This window comes from Salminus brasiliensis, chromosome 12 (assembly GCF_030463535.1).
Source record: "Salminus brasiliensis chromosome 12, fSalBra1.hap2, whole genome shotgun sequence".
Lineage (NCBI taxonomy): Eukaryota > Metazoa > Chordata > Actinopteri > Characiformes > Bryconidae > Salminus > Salminus brasiliensis.
The window spans coordinates 22,196,990-22,220,728 of record NC_132889.1 but is presented as its reverse complement, the minus strand read 5'-3'; the positions used below and the strand labels follow the sequence as shown (position 1 = coordinate 22,220,728).

Genomic DNA, 23,739 nt, shown 5'->3' with positions numbered 1-23,739 from the left:
AGAAATTTACCTGAACACACCTCATTCTGAGACCACTACGCCCATCAGCGTAGATATATTCACAAGCACTGTTGCTATTGAAGCGATGCAGATGAAAAGTATAAAAGTAGACTGTTTTGACAGGGTGTAAGAAAGCAATGAGCAACATGCCGTGCGCAGGGTGAAAGACAGGCCCCTTTGACTTGAAGGAGCAATCAAATCACAAAGCAGCAAAACACACTGATGCTTCATTACAAAATTTTATTGAAGGTTTGTGTCTCCTGGATCAGGATGGAATGATATGAAAGGAGGAGTGAGAGTCCGTCTCCACGGAGATGAAGAGAAGGCGCTAAAATCAAGACATTTGAGAGAGGAAAAAAAAAACAAAAAAACCCACCACTAATTGGGCGCTCTGAATCGCAGCAGTCCACTTTAAAACCGTTCTCACTCCATTTCACTCACCATCAACCCAGTCAACAGTCCATATCAAACCGTTTTAAGCCTCTTAAAACTCATGACAAACCGCATCCAAGTGCTTTCACCAGCACCATTCCTTAAAAAAAAACCAAAAAAAAAAAAAACAGATTCAAGACACTGCTCCAAGTTCACCCCACAGGAGGGCTTCTGTAGAAGCGCAGCAGGGAAGCTGATCATTCTCAAACTCCATCAGGGTGCTTTCAGTCGCTTTTATCAACAGTCCCTGTTGCAGCAGTGGAACGTACACTTTGGCCTCATGATCATTGGCAACGTGTGAAATTTCGCTGAAATAAAACATAAGCTGACTAACAAACCCCGCAGAAAATGGGGGTGTGGCTCTTATGACACGCCCCTACAGAGAGATCATAGGCTGGGCCCTGGCAAAGGGTGTGGCTTGATCACTACAGTGCAAGTGATCGGCATCCTTGCACGGACAGGCCGTGTTTGGCTGTGCGGTGAGTAGAGCGTGTTGCTATAGTTTCAGGGTCCCCGGTGGCAAGCTTCCATTGCACAGTCTATAGAAACGCAGGTCATTCACCAGTCTGTACACTCCCTGAGAAAATGATGGCAGGTCCTAGAAAGAGAGAGAAAGGAAGTGATGTAACAAGCTAAAGTTGTTCTTGGACTGGTGCTCAAAATTCTGCTCTAATAATAGGTACTTAATAATAAATAATAATTAATAATAATAATAATAATAAGTAATTAAGAAAAATATTAAACAAACAAGTTTTGCATGCTCTGTAAAACCTCCCAACACCAGTGCTATGACCTTAAAAACTGAGCCTCCATTCCTACATTTATTTTGGCCAAAGTACTTTTTTCTTTCTTCCCCATCTAATACTAATATTACTAACTAAAGTTAGTTGAGTATGTGGATACATGAAAATTATTTTAAAATGTGCATGCTTACTCTAACTTCAATCAGTGAAGCACAATATCAATACCTGCACCAGCAGACAATTCCAATTTGAAGACATTAAATGTTACTTATTATCTGGAGGCACAGAATGGTTAAATAATTTGCCCCGTCCACGCCCACTTTCAAGTTAGTTTCCTCTGCCTTTGTGTAATTTCTGCTCATTTTGTATGGATTGTGGTCGTATCACATTGAAAGTGAATGCAGTCTGAAGTTGGCTACTGCTGTGTACACTGATCAGAAAGTAGCTAGCTGTGCTAACTCAACATTTCAAAGGGTTATTTTGCATTATTTAGAACATTGCTGACCAGGTCAACACTGTGAGGCACCATATCCCAAAAAAGAGGACCTGTGTCTATGATTAAAGGAGTTGCATTTAAAACATCCACATGTCTGCTCCTAACATTTTGTGGAGGAGAAACTCTGTAATGAAGCTTCAGTGAAGATGGATGCATGGGGTCCTTGTGAGGCCATCAAGTAAGACATCAATCTCGACCTCAGCTAGCTTGCTGAGAGCCTCAAAAGTACCCAACATGCATGCTTTACCAGAGCTCCATAAACGAGCCATTTCTCTGGGGCAAGATGTTCTGGTGGCTTCCCACACAACAAAATGATAAGAGTAGCATAGACATTTGGATTGGCAATTTTAAATTTAGTGCTTTCAACCACAAATGCAGATCCTCTTTTTTGGTGCCTCACAACACTCCTAACGGTTTGTTTTGTGTTCATAACTCTGTTGTTCAAGCAAAATTCCCCCCCTTCTTCCAGTTATTGTTTACATCCTTTACAACATCTAAGTTATAACACCCCATATAACACCCCCCTTGTTTAATGTGAAATAAGGAGGATAGCAGTGCTGATTCAGCTGGATGTTCTCCCAATTTCTTCACTTTATAAATATTTATGAATCAGCAGACATGCACATGAAAAATGTCAGGAACTGGCATCTACCCACAATTCTCATAATGGTGCATCTCTAGATTTATTGTACACATTCTGGTTAAAAGTATGATCAAATATTAAAAATACATCACATTAAGAATGAGAAGGTTTTTTTGCACAACTGGAAAGGTCTTTAACTGATACTCCTACGTTCTCTTAAATATCGTAACATCAGTGCGTGCGAGTGAAAACACTGACCCTCTCTGGTGTGAAGTTGCGGGCGAGAGTTGTGCGTTGGTGTGGGTCGAGGCCTTGGCAGCCATTGAGGAACTCCGGTAGGAAGGAGGAATAGAAAGCTTGGAAATCTACAGCGGCCATGTTGTAGAGGGCCACGGTGATGTCATCCTGAAGGAGGTCATGGCTCTTGTGCAGGAGAACTTGCAGCAGCACGTTAATAAAGTGGAAAAGCATGGAGCTCCGGAACAGTTTCTGGAAACACAAACAAACACACACATGTCAAGGTAAGCGAAGTGAAAACACCACAGACCAGCTGAAGGATTAAGCTTAAGAAAGATAAAGAATATTCTGAAGAGGTTCAGATTTTGAGGCATCAGACACTTGCTGGATAGTGTTAAATGAGCGTCTCACCCTGTGGTACAGTTTGTGTTTGCTATTGAGTATCTCTAGGTAGCTCAGGTTCTGCTTGAAGATGTGAATATCTGGCTGTAAGAAGGACTGCCCAAATGCCTGTCAATCAGAACCATACACAGTTAATCACACAAGCACAAACACTGCATAAAGACAGATATCCAATAGTACACTACCCAAGAAGATATTGTCCATTTTATCCAAGCACATAGCAAGTGTTTCACAAAAAAAAAAAACATTTCTGTGAAATGTAATATTAATGAAATATATCTGAAATTGGCATACCTTTGCTCTGAACACTGTTGGCTATTTATTGTTCTAATAGGGTGCAACTGGGTTGCAATGTTACAACTTCAATAATGTGAGCCAGGTGAGCTTATTTGTACTGCAATTAAATGCTGATGCAACACCTACAGCATGATTACAGGTCATTATCCAAAGTTAGCTGCTTCCTAATTTTTACCACAAATTGGCAATTTTGATTTTTTGTTGGTAAACTGTCTGGCACATTAAAAAGTACTGATCATAAGAATTCACTAACCAACCCATTCTTCTACTAAATGTGGTAGAGGAGTGAAATCAGAATTGTATTTTAAAATGGAACAAATGAATAATACCATCAACGCTATCAAGTCTGTATGGTATTTTAATTCAAGATATGACCAACACGCTACACTAACATATTGTACAGCAGTAAAGTTCAGCTAGCAAGTTCTGGTACAAGTTCCAGTAAAGCTCATGTCTCAGTTTTTACCTGCATGGCTGCAATAAACTGTGCCTGGTTCTCCATGTGCTCTTCTGCGCCTGTTCTTTGAACACTGCTTAGTACTGAGGTTTTAAAGAAGAACCTCCAATTCTGATGAAGGATTTGGAAGAGCAGTTCAAACATCTCTGCTTTAACGTCTGGACAGGAGCGCTGCAATAACAGAAACATGACAGCCTAAGACTGAATGCTAAATGCTAGCAAACAATTATTTTTCTAAAATAAATGTAGTTGTTCAATGTTCTGAGAAAACCCATGTTAAAAGCACATTGGCAGATGATTTATTACATAAATTATCTTTCTCCTAGTAGGAGATCAAATGGTTAAACAAAACAAAAAGGTAAAGTTAGCTTTCCCCATTCCACCTCACCTAGTGCCTCAGTTACATTGTGTACATTTCAACAGCAGAACGTATCCGCTGCATCATTTAAGGTGGAAGAGAAAGTTTGAGCAAGAGGACATCTCGTAATATTTCTGCACTTATTTGTCCAAATAAAGCTAATTTATAATAAATCCACCTAGAGGATGCCAGCGGGTGCTCCGCAACAACCAAGGATCTTGGTAGATCAAGCTTTAAAAGCAGATCTGGAGTCACTTCATCGGATGGGAACATCCCTAAATACAAGTATATATATATATATATCTCTTGACAGGCTCCTACCTCTGCCACTATAGGGTACACCTGTTCCATGCAAAGACTGAGGATGCTGGGTAACATGGGCTTAAAGGTTTGACCAGGCTCCTGAACCACCACCTGTAAACCAAACACACGAGTTATAAAATAAACAAATAAAGTAGGTGTGGAAAAAAAACAGAACAAGCCAAAACAGTCTGTAGGGGTTTTTGTATTCGGTTACCTGTAGAATCTTGAGAAATTTCTCCACGACTTTTGAACCAGAACTGCCCTCTTGTAAGATGCTGACTGCCAGCTGTTCCCTGAGACACATGACATAACAAGGCCAATGAGAAACACAAAGCTCCGTGTGACCTTCACTAACTGCCCCAAGAGAGCTGTGCCTCGTGATGCTGGTTACAGCTATGTTATGTCCTCTGTTGTAAACCTATTCAGAACTCTCATGCAGTCATTGATCAAGTTAGCCAGAGTGTTGCCTTTTATAGCAAAGTTTTGTAAGTATTTTGTAAGTAATTCTCAGACAATCACAGTAACTAGCAAGGAAGTGGCAAAGAATGCTGGGATACGTGCAAATGAAAGTAAAAAAAAAAAAACAAACAAAAAAACAACCTCAACCACGTGATCTGCTCGCCAAATAAGTAAAACGGACAGGCTTGTTCCAATTTGTTTTATGTTATACAATACACATATACTGTTTTACAAAGCACCATAATGTTCATTTGTGTCAGACAACTGATTTGACACTCCCTTTCTTCCACTACATACCAGAAGCAGCTTGGCATGCTAACATGGATGCCCTGAGATGCGTCAACAAACTAGTAGTATTACTGATTTGTATCTTGCACAGACAACTTGCAACCACATTCGTTTAGGTTGACAAATCTAAATACTACAAAACTGGTGCTCTTTAAACGAGGTGTACATTAGAAGCCAGACTAGTTTGTAATTACACTGCAAGTATATCATCATGGAATGTGTAAGCTATTAGGAACAGTTCTGTAATGCTCACATGTGGTTCTTAAATTAATTTGGAGATAATCATGATAATTCAGCAAATGTTTTTAAAAGCCAAGTAATTAAGGAAGCTCATTCTTAAACACTGAATTTCAGCAATCAATACACACTGAGTGCACAGAGCGGCAGTAATGCGTGCTTCATCTCAGTGTCAGCGTTCTTTTGTAGGTGGGCCTGGCAAACTTACCTGGTGAACATGCTGAGGAAGGTCTGAATGATTTGCTCAGTGAAGGCTACTCCCATCTGCACCCGCAGAGCCTGGAACAGTGTGAGGAAGAAACTCAGCATCTCATCTGTCACATCTAAGAGAGAGAAAGACACACAGCACGAAAGAGAGAGAGAAAATAAAACAGTAGTAGTAACAGTATGAGCAGATGAACATGGCAACAAATTTACAATGCCCTGACCTTGGAGACAAAGTTAGCAGTCGCACTAGCAATGTGAATAAGGACACCAGCAGTGGAGGTAAATACAATCACAGTACTAGATGTTACAATGAATTAGTTAGAAGACTAAGGAACAGCATTAGAGGTACAGCCACAGTGAAAGAAGAGTACTTAGGAATACAGCCAGCACTAACCAAAGACACTACTGCCTGACAGTGGCTTGCTGCGGTGCTTACCAGGCTGCTGGATGTACAGAGGAAACAGGGCCAGTGTGACCTGAACTGACTCTTGCAAGCTCTGGTAACAGATCTGACGAGATTTGGTGGCTTCTCCTGATATGCTGTCCACTATATCCTTCAGTACACATAAGGTCTGCTGCAGCACCACTTTACCTGAGAAAAGAAAATAGCCAGACAAAGTGAGAAAGGGGGAGGGGAAAAAAAGGGAGCCAGCGAAGGTGATAAAGGGGTTGCAGAGTAACCACTGAACACAAATGTAAAATAGCCGGGGGCATTTCTGGCCACCTTTAACTGACCATGCTTTGGCTGCATGAAAAATAATTAATTACCGCAATAAAAGTGCAACACAGAGCCAGCTGCACAACTGGTCAAGTTTTACTATAACACTTTAAATCCGAAACCCTGTGCTGCCCTCTAGTGCTCAAATTACAGCGCAATCTTTAAAAAATAGTTTTAAAATGACATGCTTCTCTCACACACACACACACACACACACACACATACACACACATACACACACATACACATACATACACACACATACACACACATACATACACACACATACACACACATACATACACACACATACACACACATACTTTTACAAAACACTTTCTCTTGATCCCTTAGATTTAAAACTGACTGATTTATACTGTGCCTTTAAGATGGATACAAGAGGAGCTCTGTTCCGATTCAGAGTACTCAGAGCTAAAACACTCCTGGGAACTACAATATGAATAGGCAGAGCATAAGTTGGTTCTTGTGACATCAGAGAAACAGTGATTTTGACCGTTAAGGCCATGTTTAACTTAAGCATCTTATTTTTCCTAAGTGTACTGAACTCTCAATACAGCTGTCAGCGGCTCTATTAGGCAGCACTATCTTTGCCTTTGACGGTGTTTGGAGGTTTTCCACATTTGCCAAAGACTTGTACAACCTGCTTGATTTGTTTCAAAAGTTTACAGCATTTTTGTTGTTATTCCGACACATTCTGCTTACATTAAACTGTACAAAACACAAAATGCTTTGAATCTCCCGGCCACCAAAACGGCCACATGAGAAAGAGAAAGTGTTTGGGTTAAAGCAATATTATATAGCACTGTTTTCTCTTTTTACACTGACTTGCAATAAAGACAACAGTCACTGCCATTGCTTCTCCAGGACATGGGCAAGCTACTAACTGTATCTTATGTAGGCAAAGCTCAGGACAATGCTGTATAATTTCATATTTGTGTACAACCCTATAATATTACCGCCTCAGTCCACATGACTGTTTCACTTCTCCAGAAACGCACGTGTTAATCTGATCCTATAGGGGTGGCTCAAAGTGTGAAGTACGCTTTCCAACTCTAGGGGGAGACCAGGAGCAAAAAAAAAAAAAAAAAAAAAAAAATACATCTGCTTTATCCAAAATCTGCTTTATCTTTGCTTTGTCTGAAATACATAAAGGCATTATATGCAGATTAGCTGCACTCACTGGTGGGGTGGTGATCTGGTGGGCGAGGTAATAGACGATACTGATGCGTGAGGGTGCTGATGAGGCGCGTGTGATTGTTTGATCGGCTTGGCCACTGTTGCTCTGCCTCAGGCAAGCTGGGCCACGGCAACAGCAGCATGTTGGACAGCGCCCTGCACACCAGCACATGAGCCTGTAAAACACACATACATGTCAAAACAAACAATACGACCCACACTGGACACAAGAGCTAGCGAAACCTAATAACACTTTAGCGCATGTGCGCACACACCTCTTGAGGGAGCCTGTGATTGTGGTTTTCTGTGATCAAATTGAAGACGTTTTGGACTGCTGACAACGACACCAGGAACACAGGTCGTACTGTTGTTGCCATGGAGACCAGGAGATGGCACGCAGACAAAAGTAATTTCTCTGGAACCTATAAGTGAGAAGCACAAGCGCAATTCACTGCAAAGGGCAGAATAAGTGGTTAAACAGGAATTAACCCCCCACAAAAAACCTTTCGGATACCCTGTCTAAGGTATCAAGACTGAAACTGGAAGCTTTCGAAGCTCAAAAGTCCTACCCACAGTACTAAGGAGTGATTGAGTCTGGATCACACTTTGAATGAAACCAAACAAAACACTCAGTTTTGGTGCCTCTGTGTTTGAAAGACATTAACACGGGGTAGATAGACGGGAAGATAAATACATCAACTCACACTATACAACAGTGGCAAGGCCCTTTACCCTCTCTGCTCCCCGGGCGCTGGATTTGGCTGCCCACCGCTCTGGGTGTGTGTGTACTCACTGCCCCTAACACATGTGTGCGTGTGAGTGTGTGTTCACTACCAGATGGGTTAAACGCAGAGGACACATTTGGCTGTACAGTGACAAACACGTGCACCTTTACCTTTACCTCATTTGGAAGACCAGTACATCCACTCATTCATGCAATTGTCTAATCAGCCAATCATGCGACAGTAGTGTAATGCATAAAGGCATGCAAGCCAACAGCTTCAGGTAACGTTCCCATCAACGGGGGGGGGGGGTTTGAGCACGCAGAGTGTGACATGATTACTAGTGGCAGGTATGCTAGTTTGAGCAATTCTTAAACTGATGATGTCTAGGGATTTTAGCACAACAGTCCATCCAACGAATGGACGTCCTGCAGACGGAAAGATGATGAGAAAGGTGAAAAGAGAATTGCTAGACCAGGTTGAGCTGACAGAAAGGCAAAGCCAACTACTCATAACCTCTGGGTGAGCTACAACAGCATAAAACGACTACCAGTTCTAATTCGGTCATTCGCTCATAAAGCTAAGGCTGTATTAAGGCTCACCAATATAGGACAGTTCAAAACTAGAAAAGGGTGTCCTGGTCTGATAAATCTCAATGTCTGCTGAGGCACAGAGATGGTCAGTCACAATATGGCGCCAACATGAATCCAGGGACCCAACCTGCCTTGTGTAAAGACTGTCCAGGCAGGTGTTATGGTGTAGAGAACGGATTCTTGGCACACTTTGGCCCGTTCATATCAAATGGTTTTTGTATTGGAGTATTGTCGCTGAACATGTGCATTCCTATATGACCACAATTTACGCTTCTCCTAATGGTTCTTTCAAGCAGACTCAAAAAAAATAAAAAAAATAAATAATAATAATAATAATAATAATAATAATAATAAAAAAGTAATCTTAAATGATGTTGTTACCTTGGCATTAATAAGGGGCGTAGTGGCAGCCATGCCGGAGGTGATGAGGTCAACAAACTGTGTTTGATCCTGCTGTCGCTGTACCTCGCTGCAGAACTGAGCCAGCCAATGAGAATACGCCTGCAGAGCAGCCAGTGACTGGGCATGTCTTTAAATAATAATAAAAATAAATAAATAAATAAAATAATTCTCATTTCCATCAGTTGTCAAAACAACCGCAAGTTCAAACATCTCCATCTATATGTATATTGGAACTGAATACTGCTACTACTAGCTAAACATGTTTGCGTAGGTATGTATACTTACACGTCTATAAGGTCTGGTTTAAGAACTGAAGGCACAGCCATTTCCACATCATACAAACTGATCTGAGAGCCATAACAAGTGACCTCCACTAGCCTACCAGGGAAGAACACACAAACATGCAAAATAGATCAATAACCAGGATGAAATGAGAAACAAATTATTTTTTTATGTATTTAAACAGCTGGAACATAGACCTGTCTAAAAAAACAAAACAAAAAAAAAAAACTAACAAGCTATGATTAATCCTTCCTTGTGTGCACACATAAAAGCATGATTTTGGATCAATAACCAAGTACAACAGTAAGACAAAAAGTACACTACTTACATAGCTAGAAAGGAAAATATTTAGAAATATAAGAGCCACACCCTTACCGCTAATTCTATATTATTGCTTGTTTGATTCAAATGTATTTGTTGAATGCATGTAGTGTATTAGACCAACATGATTATTTTTCTCCCGGTTTCTTTCAAAAATCAATATGCGTGTCACAGGACTGGTCCTAAATTAACAAATTAAAAAGTGCCCTAAAAAAGGATAGAGGATGCCGCATCCTCATTAAAAAACCCACACATACAGCTCTGATTGCTTCAAGAGCTGTTCACTGAAATTCTGCACCTAACCTGCCCTAGAGCAGAAAACCCAGGGTAAGATCAAACTACGCCAACTAAGTTAGCTAGCAACAGACTTGCTTTGCGAGAGACTCCAGAATTAAGAGAATATTTCAAAAGCCACTGTGCCTACGGGTTTTCTTTTCATTACATTTTAACCAGCAGAGCCTCAGTCTGAACATGAACAAAACCATGCTTCATGCCAAAGTAAGGACTCTCAGAACAAGATTCAGGTCTGCAGCAGAACTTCAGCCTGCACTGAATCAGTCTTTCAAAACCAAGATTTCTGATTGCTAAGAAAGAGTATACAGTCCCAGGATTATAAATAAAAGAGATTATTTATAGGGATTAGGCAAGGTCGAGGATAAAGTGTAAGATGTTTGAGTTAGTGCCCTAGATTATACATTTATAGGAGTTCAGAAGGATAAAATACTAGAATTAAATTATACCGTTACAGTTAAGAAATGTACAGAATACTAATTACCAGGGAGCAGGGGTGCAAAACATACTGATTAATATCACATTATTTACTTTGTCCAGTTCAGTGCACTGCTTTTATTGCCTTCATTACTTTGTGCCTTATTGAAGAACATCGTTGCTGATATGAAAAATAGTAACTGACCTCTGCACAATAGCCAGGGCATCGTTAAAGCGAGCAGTGAAAACGTCTCCAGTGAAAAACTCAGCTAGACGTCCCACAGCCTGCAGCAGAGAGCTGAGATCTCTCAGCGCGCAGTGCAGCTTCCTGCAGTCAGCCTCCGCAGTAATGTTCAACCTGCGATCTACACATAAAAACCATATACAGTTAAAAAGAGAAGCACACAAGAATAACATACATAGAGGGGCAAATACAAATGACCAAATCTCACTACATTAACATTATGTAACAGATTACACATACAGAAGCTGACAAATCTCCAAACAATGATTACACAAAGAGAACCACCAATGCACAATAGGTCTCCTCTGATTTGTGCTCACAGAAATTTCCTTTCCAGTTTATTGCTTTAAGTATCTTGTGTTCTCTGCTCGGTGTACACAGTGGTGTCATCACAGAACATGAAACGCAATTAATTACCATGACTGTAATAAGGAGCCATACTGACAAAACTGAAAATAAGAAGCAGCAACTGCCTACTTTTGCATAGTGCTATAACCACCCCTGCTTAAAATACGCATGTTCCAACAGCTTTACTTGGTGTACCAAAAGTCATTTAATAGATTGCCAAGTAATTGTAAGCTTAAATCAGTATACTTTTAGCAGGATGTGAAGCAACGGTTCTTTAACCACATCAAGAGTTACGCTGTGGACCACAAAGAATGGTCTGCTAAGCAACGAAAGGTTTAGCAAGTGGCTAGTTAGTCATATGTGTATGTGAACAGTCACAGTTTTGCTTAACTGACAAACTGCAAATTCAGAAAATAAGGGAGCAAGCTAAATGCACTGCAGAACTACAGGCTACTGATACTACATTTTCGCTTAACAAGCAAAATGGGGACTGTGCGGTCTAAGCAGACATGTCAGTTCTAAAATCACAGCTAAAATACTCAATGCAATTAATCTCTGAAAGGCCTAGATTACAGCTGGGTGATTAATAGGAAATAAATCAAAACCAAATGATAATGACATGACCTTGCCCATTTTTAATTCTGATAAAATATATATTTTTTAATCCATTGCCCTTAAAAACACTGTGTGTGTAGTCAAACATTGCCCAGTCCAAAGTGTTACTTAAGAGATGAACAGGACTCACTTGTTCTTGTGGTAACAATGAACTGCTGGAGTCCAAGGTAAATGTCCAAGTCCTCCTGAAGCACAGGGAACTGAAACAAAACGCATATGCCTGTATTGAATATTTAGTGGCGAATATTATTTCCATTTTTAGTTTTCTCCATTTTGTAAAACCTGAAGCTGCCATGTACATGCTGTGAATAATGCTAGATGAGTGATCCTATATAAATGCTCCAAAAATTATTTTTCAACTGAAAGTTATAAAGGATTTTGTTCTTCTCCTGTAAAAGTTGTAATTTTAGAGATTCATGTTTTTATTGGACAGCGACAATATACATGTAAAGGACGTAGACGAACAACTGTGTTTTAGCAGTAGCGGCACACGGAACACGTATTAGGTCACACGGGCAGCAATAACCTGCATCAGTGTGACTTACTGTATTTTAACTAGGCTTTTTAAATACCTAATAAGACATCATAAATGTGTGGCTCCACACACACACACACTTACCAGAATGGAAAAGGTCTGAGATGGGAGCAGCTCCATCACCCTGGCAACCACCTCCAAACTCTGACGCAAGTACCGCTGCCACTCTGTCTGTTGCTATAGCAACCAGAGAGCAAGAGAAAGTTCAGTCCAAAAATACTGCCCACCGACTGCAGTCCTCAGACGCAGGCATAAACATGAGGGCATTACAATGACACTGAAACATGAATACAGGCTATCACACAGCACGCATGTATCTTACGTCATCGTCAAGGGTCTCGTCGTCCAGCTCCTCCAGCTGACTCTGGTTCAATCTGAACTGAATTCGGTTCAAAACCTCTCTCAGTAGAAGCACTAAAGCATCCTTATACCTGTGAACAACCACAATTAAATAATCAATGTTCCTGGTCACGTAATCACACAAGCATCAATGCAGAATCAACAGCTGAAACAATGTCACAAATTTGTCCTGGTTTTCCTAAAGGAGCAGGATTTAATAAAACATTTTTTTTAGCGCGGCTCAACCAGCGCCACATTCGCAGGTTACAGGACAGATTACAGCACTTGTCCACAACGTTCCCAACTGAGCCACAAATAGCTTGTCAATCTGAAAACATGCAGCGCTGTTGGTTGAAAATGCACTGTAAAGTTGCTACCACCATGGCAGCAAATTGTCAAGTAGCTAGGAGTGTTAGAAAACATGTGTTACTGTGTCAATTCTGTGTTGATGGTCATCAGTAGTAGTTTACATGCACAGACTGGTGGCAGTGTTTAGATGCCACTGTTCTGGACTGGACAAAAAGTAAACAACTCTTTTACTCAGATTTTATACATATGATTGAACTGTTTATACTATGACAGTTTCCCATTGGGGAAAATTTGAAAATTAAATTATGTAAATATACATCAATTTATTTTTAGTCTTGCTAATAGTATCACAGTATATTAAACCGTAACCCCTGTATTGTGATATCAGCATGCCTCACTGATGTCTCTTCTTGGATGGTGGCTCACTGCCTCAAACTTAACCCCAGCAAGACAGAGCTGCTGTACATCCCGGGAACTGCTGGACTTCAAAACGATCTTGCCATCTCCTTTGAGAACTCACTGGTCACTCCATCTACAGAAGCTCGAAGCCTTGGTGTAGTCAGGGATGAGCAGTTATTGTTTGCGAGTCATGTTGCAAAGGTAACTCGGTCGTGCAGATTTCTCCTGTACAACATCCGGAGAATTCGACCCTTCCTCTCTAGAGAGGCCAACCAGGTGCTCGTTCAGTCTCTCGATACTTCCAGACTTGACTATTGAAACTCTTCTGGCTGGTCGCCGTCTGTGCACAATCAGGCCCCTGCAACTTACCCAGAATGCAGCGGCATGGGTCATCTTCAGTGTTTCTAAATTCAGCCATGTCACTCCACTGCTGCGTTCTCTTCACTGGCTTCCTGTAGCTGCTGCTCGCATCAGATTCAAAACCCTAGACGCTGGCCTACAAAGCCCAGAATGGAGCAGCCCCTCCGTACTTGATGGCGATGGACAAAAGCCGATCCGCACCAAGAGCCCTTTGAGCCACGGAAGACAAGCGTCCAGGCTTTTTTCTGTCCTGGCCCCAAAGTGATGGAACGAACTTCCCCTGGGCGTCCGAACGGCAGAGTCGCTCGCTGTCTTCAAACGCAGACCGAAGACCCACCTCTTTCGAGAGTACTTGGGCGAATAGTAGAGGGGTCAACTTATTAACTTGTGTTTAGTAATGTCTAAACTTAAAGGTATCTTTGATTTTATTTGCCTATTTAAACTAGCTGAGGTTACCCTTAAATGAATAGCAAAGCACTTCTGTAAGTCGTTCTGGATAAAAGCATGCCTTAAATGTAAATGTGATACATATTGTATTGTCAGGTTCTTGCCAATACACCCTTGTAGAGTATAAAGGAAATAACCTAAACACTATTGATATATCTTTGGGCCTTGTAACCCATATACAAACGGGTATAAATATTTAGTAAGAATATTTGAAATTGATAATCACTGCTTTAGGGTAAACTCAACTGACAATTTCAAAGTTTTTGACAGAAGGTTAATAAGCTAAATATCTAGAAAAGTCTAAAACTACAAAATGTTCCACAGTCATAAAACAAACACAGTTCAATTGATTCTCAACAGCAGACCAGATTAGGATAGTGTAAGAAAAGAAAAATATGGTCAATACCATTTTGGACTGAGATATTTACAACTGTCCATCATTTCCCACTCTACACATGGTTGTACACTATAAGCTGAGCACTGCCTATTAAACAAATTGAGGGTTATACATACAAACACCCACGCACCTGTTTAAGACACTATCTCGGTCAGCCAGTCGGCTCCTGATTTTGGTGGTCAGGTAGTCCAAGAATATACTCCAGATGTCCAAGCAAGCCAGATAGCCCTCATGCGTTGGCTATAAATAAGCATCAAAGCATAGCATTTAGACACGAATTTCAGAAAGTGATGTTTGAAAGGAAATTACAGGTTTGGGATGCTGATTATCCCAAATAATGTGTTTACCTGGTTGAAGGTGTACTTAAACAGCAGAGCCAGAAACTCCACTAGAGGAAACTGACTGTTGGATTCGATCCTCCTTAGATGAACACTAACAAAGAGTCGCAGGAAATCTGTGAACTTCTCCACATAACTGTGAGAGACGGGAGTTGTGAAAGCGAAAGAAAAAGCAAGTAAAAAAAAGCAGAACATCATTATTACAAGACTTCTGCATCTTCGGGCTCTTTGGTTATGATTAGCTTGTATATGCAAGGGCGCATTTTCATTTTTCCTGCAATCTTACCTTTCATCTAACTCCTGAAGTCTGTTTTTGACACTGTGGGTGTTGGTGTGAGAGTGTGAGTTTGTGAGTCTTTGCAGCAGGTAAAATGTCTGCTGAAACATGCGAAGCAGAAACTCCTCAAAGTCCAGTGGAACACAGTTTTTACACATCAGCTCGTTAATGCAGCTCATTGCCATGACGCCCAGCCGAGCCCGGTCAGCATGGCCAACCATCTGCCCAGTCCTTCCCTGCCCCTCGCTCCCATTAGCCAGGAGGTTGCCAGGGGAGGAGTCCCCATTGGAGGTGGGTGGAGGCTTGGTCTTGACCGGCAGCTGGCAGCCGAAGCGAGCAAAGTGGAAGATGGAAGCCAGCAGAGCTGGTGTGATGGAGGAGGACAGGGGGATCCAGCTGAAGAGATGAGCCAGGCATTCCAGGGCCAACAGGCACAGTGTTCCGCTCTCCGACTCCAGACCCACCGGAGTGCTATCGCCCACTAGCACACCTATCAGAGCCAGATGCATCAACAGTGTCATCTCATGATCACAATATGTTTTTTCCATTTCTCGCCATATGGATCATCACCACCAACTATATGCATTTCCTAACGCTCAATTTTTTGTCAAGTAGTATTTTGAAACCGGATAAACAATTAGATTATTATGGACACAATCTCCTTGTTCCAAAGTATTCTATTCGTCCAGGCCTAATTAACAAGAATCATCACACTCCCTACATGCAGTCAATCAGCAAACACACATTTCGGATCTGAAGCTTGCTTCAGGAATAGGAGAAGCTAGGCAAACATTGCTAACAGACACACCATATGGATAATTTACCTGCTTAAATGTTACCAAAAGCTATGTAAACAAGCTCTGTAATCTGAGTAACATTTTGCGCTGTAGTAGCACTCTACTTTCAAACAGGGCTAAAAAGAGGGTGTAGTACATCAAAAATGTCACTTCACAAAATGACGCCACTAATTAGGCGAAGGTAAAAGTGGTTCTGGTTACCCCAAATGTCTGCCACCATTCTGCAACATGACAATTAGTAAACTGTGTTCTAAACCACTTGAATGATCATGCGTGAAACAAATTAAGATCTTGGATGTGTTTTGGTCAAATTCAGAGACCTTTCGGGCATGAATTTGTGGGGATGAGAAAGATGCCAGGCCATATGCAGTGTTTTTGAGCAACATTAGCTTAGAACCTTCTAAGCCAAGAACACTAAACTAAATTGAAGAAAAGAAAAAATTAATTAGCTGTCAAATCATGCCTTGGCTGATCAAGTGCATCCAGGTAACATCCAGGGTAAGCAATAAATCATGTTCGTGGTGACTTTTCTTCTGTACTATTCCTTTAAACCCACTGCATCCCACTGAAGCATCATTCAAGATGCATGCTGCAAAATGGACCTTTATATATGCTCTTGGAAAGAACTACTTGAACATCTAATACACACGGTGAGACTCTTGGAAATGCGAATACAGAACCAGACAGAAGAGAAAAGAGTATTTACCCGTCTCTCTCGACGTGGGTGACGGAGGAGGAGTTGTAACTGTGACACTGTGCTTATCCCAAACCGTTTCCAAAATACCTGAGAACCAGAACAAAGTGTTCAACAATCCACAGCTCACACTGTTAAACCATCTATTAAGATAATAACAATTAGCTGAACAGAACACAGTGTGCATGCATCTCACCTGTGAGTAGGTTTAATACGGTAGGTATTTGCTCCAGAAGAAGTTTTTTCAGCTCTTCTTTCCTAGCAACGCTTAAATCTTCCCTTGGACACACCAGCTCCTCTGATGTCATCTTAAGGAGAACCAAACCCAGTGGAGCTAGAGAACGGGACTGCACCAACTACCACAAGAAAAAAAAAACAAAAACAAAAAAAAAAAAACATAAATAAATCTTACAAAATCCATTTTTTATATATGTCTTTAAAAAACATTTTCTGCACCATACTCCAGTGCCTTTGTCAAATAATGTGGCAAAATGGTTAGACAGTCCACCAGCACAGTTAACTTTAACGTTCAATAGACTGTCAGGTACCACTATGATAAAAGCTCCTTCACAACCAGGCTATTAATATTTTTAAAGATGTACTTGTTTGTTTGTTTTATAATGGGCAATTTATGCATCTTGAAGATGAAACCATGCTTTATATTGTGTTACAAGTACCTGTAACGTGTTGCTAAAGAAGTCATGGTAGAACATTGGCCAATCCTGACGTCCGATGTCCACAATGACTTTACAAAGTTTGTTCCTGATGAAGAAGGGCAGCAGAGCGTGCTGAGACAGCAACAACTTTGGCAAGCAGCTACGAAGCTCCGCCTTATCCTCACTGGCAACACCAACCCACATTTTGTTGACCAAGTTCTAAAAAAGAACCAATATTGGGGGTTAGAACATACTGCATACATAGTGTGGGTATCCAATCTCATTATATGGTAACAAATCACATATCTCTACAATTCGATGATGCGCACACAAGAGTGTAGTTGTATGTATTCTTACCTCAAACACTGTAAGGCTATACATCATGACGTACTCATTTCTGCTATTGGAGAGGAAGTAGAGACAGTGCCTCCAGGAACCAGGCTGCCCAGCAAAACTATTCAGTAGCTCCTCTACACAGAACAGCACAACACAATCATTAACGGCAGAGAAAAGACACATATTACAGTTTTTCAGTTCAGATCATTGAAAAAAGAAAAGTTCTCCACAAACAGGTCATTCGGTGATGACTTTCGCATGATATGCACATGCAGTAAATGGAATAAACAGCTGAATGTGGTTTGGCCTACATCATACCACCAACTGTATAACCAGCATAACCATGTTTGCATTGATAAATTCGGGGGATAGATTCACAAATGTCAAATCAATTTTCTAAATGTTAACCGATAACGTAATGTTGACAGAGCGCAAAAGGTGGAACTCCAAAGTGCAGTATACTGACAGTCTGTGGACATAAGACTCGTAAAAGACAAGACAGATGAATGAGAAATCTGAGGAAAGCTAGTGTATGCTCAAAAAGTGTCTCGAGTCCATATTCAGCTGTTGAGAACCAGGGCTTTTGTGCCATGTTACGCACATTCACGCCAAGATACAGCAGCTCCCCATCTCAAAGACATTTTACATAATCACTAAAGAAAATGGATAAAATAGCTGCAACATGAGATATGTGGACATCCACAGCCACAAAATCTTGTCTCAGCTAGTCATATACTCCAAACAAGAGATACACGGGTGCAAATATGGCCGAGCTGTAGAAGGATGGAGCAGAGGAACGGCAGATCAAGAAATATTTAGTTTTAGCTACTGATTATGCTCCAACATGGTGCTGCTGAACTGAGTGAATTCCTCAATCTGAAATGCTATGCCCACACTCTAAATCTGGCCTCTCAGCAAGCGCTCAAGTTGCACGCTGTCAAGAAGCTTTTCTACCACAGCCCCACTGCAAAACCTTCCATTCGCTTCCATTTATTTTATTAATGATAGATATTGGAAGTAAATTCATTATGGATCATTCCAACTAGTTTGCTTTGAAAGTAAAAAATAGTCACACAGTAAGAAACAGTAGGAAAACTCTTGTATAGAGAAAAAAGATGCATAAGGATGAATCGATAATTGCTTTAGAATTGCATTACAGCCACTGAACCACTAATTCGATTTACAAGGTAGCTAGAGATTCCCACCCCTAGTTAAAAGTATAAAATACATTTGACTCCAAAATACAGCACATGTTCAAAACAAAAATGTTATGTTATTGTGCACCCCTAGTGTTTATTGCAAATCAGCTACCTGCATATTTTCTAACATTTGTTTTCGCGTCCCCTCGACTTCATGGCAGTGTCACTTCTGTCAGGTAGGACTGCTCTAGTCTTTTGAGATCTTGTCAATTGATGCCCACTCTTCTACTAACGTCCTACTGCAGGTCCAAACAGAACACAACCCTCCCACATTCCAGGATGACTGTAGAATGCATAGGTCCAAAGTTGTGTGTCTGGTTCAACAAACATGATAAAACACTGGGACTAACCAGCAAAAAATTACCAAAAGACCAACATCCCAGTCCTCATGATCTTTAGCTGAAACATACGCCCACCAAGAAAGAGCAGGTTCAAATGAAAAGAAACTCATGTGTTCAGAGTCATCCTTTTCGGACAGAAGTGATCTTGTCATTGCGGCAAGAGGAACGTGTGAACAAGAATTAGAGGATAAACGATGCAACATTTGCAACAATGTAAAAACAGGTTTTTTTAAGCAGCAGTGCAAATGCGGTTACATTATCTATGACCCCACACATTAAAAATCCCTTCAGAACCCACATTAAAACCTACACTAGCATCTTTACTGGCAACTAAGAGTTTGTGAATGTTGAGCTATGCGGCATCTTATTCATGCTTGGACTAAACTGCTCTTCGACCTTTTAACAAGGGGGGGGTCTAAATTATCTAGATGTGAAAAAAAATGTGAACGGCCCAAGACCCCTGCAGGAACGTCCTCACTGCTACAGGTCAATAAATGGCCATATTGCTCTCAGCACATCCATTAAGCTGTGCTCTGCCTCTGCTACTTTGCTCATACAGACATACACCTGCACTACTAAGACACTCCAATGAGCTGAACACAAAATCAGCAATGAGGGACAGGGAGAGAGGCTGACAGTGTTTACATATGGTCAGCCAAGGCCAAGTGGGGCCTTCATTTATAATAACTAGGAAATCATATTCATCTCAAAAGCAGAAATCCACAATCCTTGGTGGGTGGTGGGAGGGTGACAAGTGCCAAACTGTACAAAGGGGCAAAGGATGGGGTCAGACATGGTTAGACTCACCAATCTCTCTCTTGCGGTCATTGGTCGTGCAGCTGTGGAAAAACTCAGTCATCAGACTTTCGAGAGCACGCAGGGAAGCCTCCTCCGACGCCTGTATATGAAAGGGAGAGAGAGCAGAGGCAGAAAATAAATCAGAAAGGAGGAGAGAGAGAGAGAGAGAGAGAGAGAGAGAGAGAGAGAGAGAGAGAGAAAGAGAACAGGGGGGCAGAAAATGAGCGAGAGACATGCAGAGAGAGTCAGGTAAAGAGTACAGAGACAGTAAAAAGGACAGAGAGAGGAGGTAGAAAGAGTAGATGGGAGAGAGAGGGAGAGAGAGAGAGAGAGAGAGAGAAAGATAGAGAAAGAGAACAGGGGGGGCAGAAAATGAGCGAGAGACATGCAGAGAGAGTCAGGTAAAGAGTATAGAGACAGTAAAAAGGACAGAGAGAGGAGGTAGAAAGAGTAGATGGGAGAGAGAGAGAGAGAGAGAGAGCGAGAGAACAGGGGGGGCAGAAAATGAGCGAGAGACATGCAGAGAGAGTCAGGTAAAGAGTATAGAGACAGTAAAAAGGACAGAGAGAGGAGGTAGAATGAGAGTAGATGGGAGAGAGAGAGAGAGAGAGAGAGAGAGAGAGAGAGAGAGAGAGAGAGAGAGAAAGAGAACAGGGGGGGCAGAAAATGAGCGAGAGACATGCAGAGAGAGTCAGGTAAAGAGTATAGAGACAGTAAAAAGGACAGAGAGAGGAGGTAGAAAGAGTAGATGGGAGAGAGAGAGAGAGAGAGAGAGAGAGAGAGCGAGAGAGAGAAAGAGAGAGAGAGAGAGAAAGAGAACAGGGGGGGCAGAAAATGAGCGAGAGACATGCAGAGAGAGTCAGGTAAAGAGTATAGAGACAGTAAAAAGGACAGAGAGAGGAGGTAGAATGAGAGTAGATGGGAGAGAGAGGGAGAGAGGGATGCCAAAATGTGTCAGTGATAAAACTGCTGGCCATTGCTCTGACACTCGGTCGCCAGTTTCCTCCTAACCCCTCTCGTACACCAAGTTCACACGCCATTTGCATACGTATGTGCGTCTGTGTGTGAAAGTGAAAAGGAGGAAGAGAATTAGAGGAAGAGATGTGTGTGTGAGTGTGTGTGTGTGTGAGTGTGTGTGGTGTTTCTGCTCTCTGAATTCTTCGTATGAGTCTCGACACGTCTCGACATACCTCCAGCGGGGCGGAGGCGAGAGGAACCACCGAGAACTCGCTTAATCTAGACCGTTATGTGGGACCAGGGTGGACAGAGCATCGTTACTATCTGATACTTGATGTAGAAACGGGGTTTAACAGTTTGCTCTGCCTTCACACCGACATGACGGAGCCTAACGTGGTCTCTCCTCTCCTCTCCTCTCCTCTCCGCTCTCATTGGGGGTTAAATACAAAATGCCGAGTTTTAAAGCGGTGCAGATTTAGCACGAAATCACGAGAGAAGACTCCATGTATCGCCACAAACACAGACCGCTCTCAAACACGGTCCCGAAGCCCCGGCCCTCACACAAAGCTAAGACGCTAAGGGACACGATGAGTGGGTTTATTAACGCAGTCAGCTCGCTTTAACCAGCATGACTCGAAAGAAAAAGGCGTGTAGTCTGCATGTGTGTATAGCTAAATCCAGTCGACTCACCATGGCCGGTGTGCTGTTGTCTTCTCTCCGGGCTGCGGCGTGTCTGTCTGCGGCTACAGTCTGAGGAGCAGAGACTCTACCCGTCTCCTCATCGCTGCCACGGCCGGTTTGTTTGATTTTTTTTGGTGTTGTTTCTCCCTCACCGTCTGAAAGCGACGAAACACGGCATGGCGGTCACCTCAGCCCCTCAGGGCCTCGTTTCGTTTCTGGGGAAAGCGCCGCCGACACTTGTTATGGTGGAGGCCGGTGAGGTGGTGCAGAGGGGGCGGACTGAGCTCGTGTCACGCGCCGCTAACAGGCGTTAACGGCGTCCCTGGGTCAAACGCCTCGCCCCTGGTCAACGAAACGGCCACAGACGCGTTCTGGCAGGTTTTTTCTGAGCTCAATGCAGCATGATACAGCCACCCCTGTAAGGTTTTTACACAGCCGCTGGCTCTTTTCTCGTCCAGGCCTCGCAGCTTCCTCTCTCTCCCTTACCAGCGCCCCTCCCCGCCGGATGTGAAATCTTAATCTTGGGCCGGATGAAACCGGCCGCAACAAGAAGTGTGGCAAAATCGAGCAACAGCTTACTCCACAACACACACACTGCCACACCAAAATGAGCCTATAGCACAGTCCAACTGCTGCAGTTCTACAGTTTATGGCAAAAAAAAAAAAAAAAAAAACAGGCCTAAATATGACCAGCTCGCACCTCCATGTATATTCACATATCATTATGTTTATACACGTGTGTGGTTTACTGGCATATTAGCCTGACGACCTGCGCTGATCAACTCACTTTATTTACTACCTACACATCTCTCTATGTATCTGTCTAGCTTTCTATCTGTCTACAAGCTATATAGAAAATATAAACCTGTTAAAAATAACTTCTTTAACTTTTATGGTGTCATCACTGACTCAGATCTGCCTGCTTATCAATGGATCTATCAGTGTTGGTACTTTCAATCTTCAGTGATCTTTCAATCTTGAGGTGAACATGTCTAAGAAGTTCACTTTATTTCATGATTTTATGATATTTTTTGCCATAAATGATGCTATATATAATGCTATTTGCTGCATCTATGAGTTTACTATCTCTTCTGTATAAGATGGTGTTGACCACATCTGCTTGCAACGCTAGTTTGCTTGCGTGCTTTCTCTTTGCCTCCATCTTGCTTATAAATGTGTTGCAGTCTCTGTAGAACAGAAGAAGGATCATGTGATCATGTGAAGGATCAGCCTCCCTGAGGGGTGACATTCAGACTAGAGATTGGTCTGACACATTGAGAACAATCAACACATTATCAGACTGACCTGCAGAAATTAGGAAACCCCCATGTTTTCATTTCTCATTTCTGACAGACATGAGCACTAGGACTGAAGCTGCCCACTATCAGGGCCTAAGACTGGAGCTGTTGACCCCCACCTGGAATTAGCATGTTGCTCGGTCATCTTTGCATTACAGCCGATATGTCACCAGTAGACCAGTAGACCTTCTGCACAGTTGTGGCATTTAAAAAAAGGCTCACCAAATATATCTACAGCTCTTGTCCCTGATAGAAAGGAAGTGATGGAGACGACACCTATAAATGAACAAACGATAAATGAGTTTATTTTTGTGGTTCTCCTTCAGATTCATGTCACTGTAGTGAGGAGTCTGAGCATATGTGCTAGGTTAACTAGGTCATGTAGAGAAGCAGGAAGTGACCAGAACGTTCCAAGACTTCAAAAAGAACCCACAAACACTGAGAGAACACTGAGAGAACGGCAGATACTGGGCTTATCCTGTGATCTACACATTATGTTTCCGGTATAAAAAACAGTAGCAGCAAGTTTGACTAAAATACTAAGGAAGCCCCAAAGGGCCGTGGGTTTGTATATTGATTTTCTTTGTTTTTATTTATGCCAATGAGTTTTCTCAAGATCTCCAGTCATTTATATTGTTATTATGGCATAAATGTTTTCTCAAGATAATAGGAAAAAAAAATTTCCAGCAACCTTGAGGAAACAAACCAGTGTGTGTATATCAGCTGTTTCTATAGCGTACTGGGCACGTACAGGCTTTTGGTCTTAAGCTTGTCCCCCACCCCTAATACTGCAATCCAGCACAAACTGAAAAGTCGTATATTTTGGGGTGTATTTGTGTTTCTCTGTGTGTTTCTCGGTTATCCTCTGGGTGCTCCTGCTTGGAGTCTGTTTCAGGAGTGCATTTATATATAGTATGTCTGGTTTAACAGGG

General features: G+C 41.9%; 1 protein-coding gene across 1 annotated transcript; it reads right to left on the bottom strand.

Moving 5' to 3' along the window:
- Positions 1-223: 223 nt before the first annotated feature.
- On the bottom strand, positions 224-22,096 carry xpo6 (exportin 6). The gene is made up of 25 exons (XM_072693994.1): positions 21,519-22,096; positions 19,881-19,971; positions 17,555-17,667; positions 17,219-17,416; positions 16,738-16,897; positions 16,554-16,631; positions 15,060-15,540; positions 14,783-14,909; positions 14,566-14,675; positions 12,507-12,615; positions 12,269-12,361; positions 11,780-11,849; positions 10,648-10,807; positions 9,417-9,509; positions 9,111-9,258; positions 7,690-7,836; positions 7,419-7,590; positions 5,936-6,091; positions 5,501-5,615; positions 4,523-4,601; positions 4,327-4,419; positions 3,657-3,818; positions 2,903-3,001; positions 2,513-2,743; positions 224-1,030 (listed from the first exon to the last, which is right to left on the bottom strand). The coding sequence occupies exons 1-25, from the start codon at positions 21,519-21,521 to the stop codon at positions 929-931; spliced, it is 3,390 nt and encodes a 1,129-aa protein (XP_072550095.1). The 5' UTR covers positions 21,522-22,096; the 3' UTR covers positions 224-928.
- Between the last annotated feature and the right edge of the window lie 1,643 nt (positions 22,097-23,739).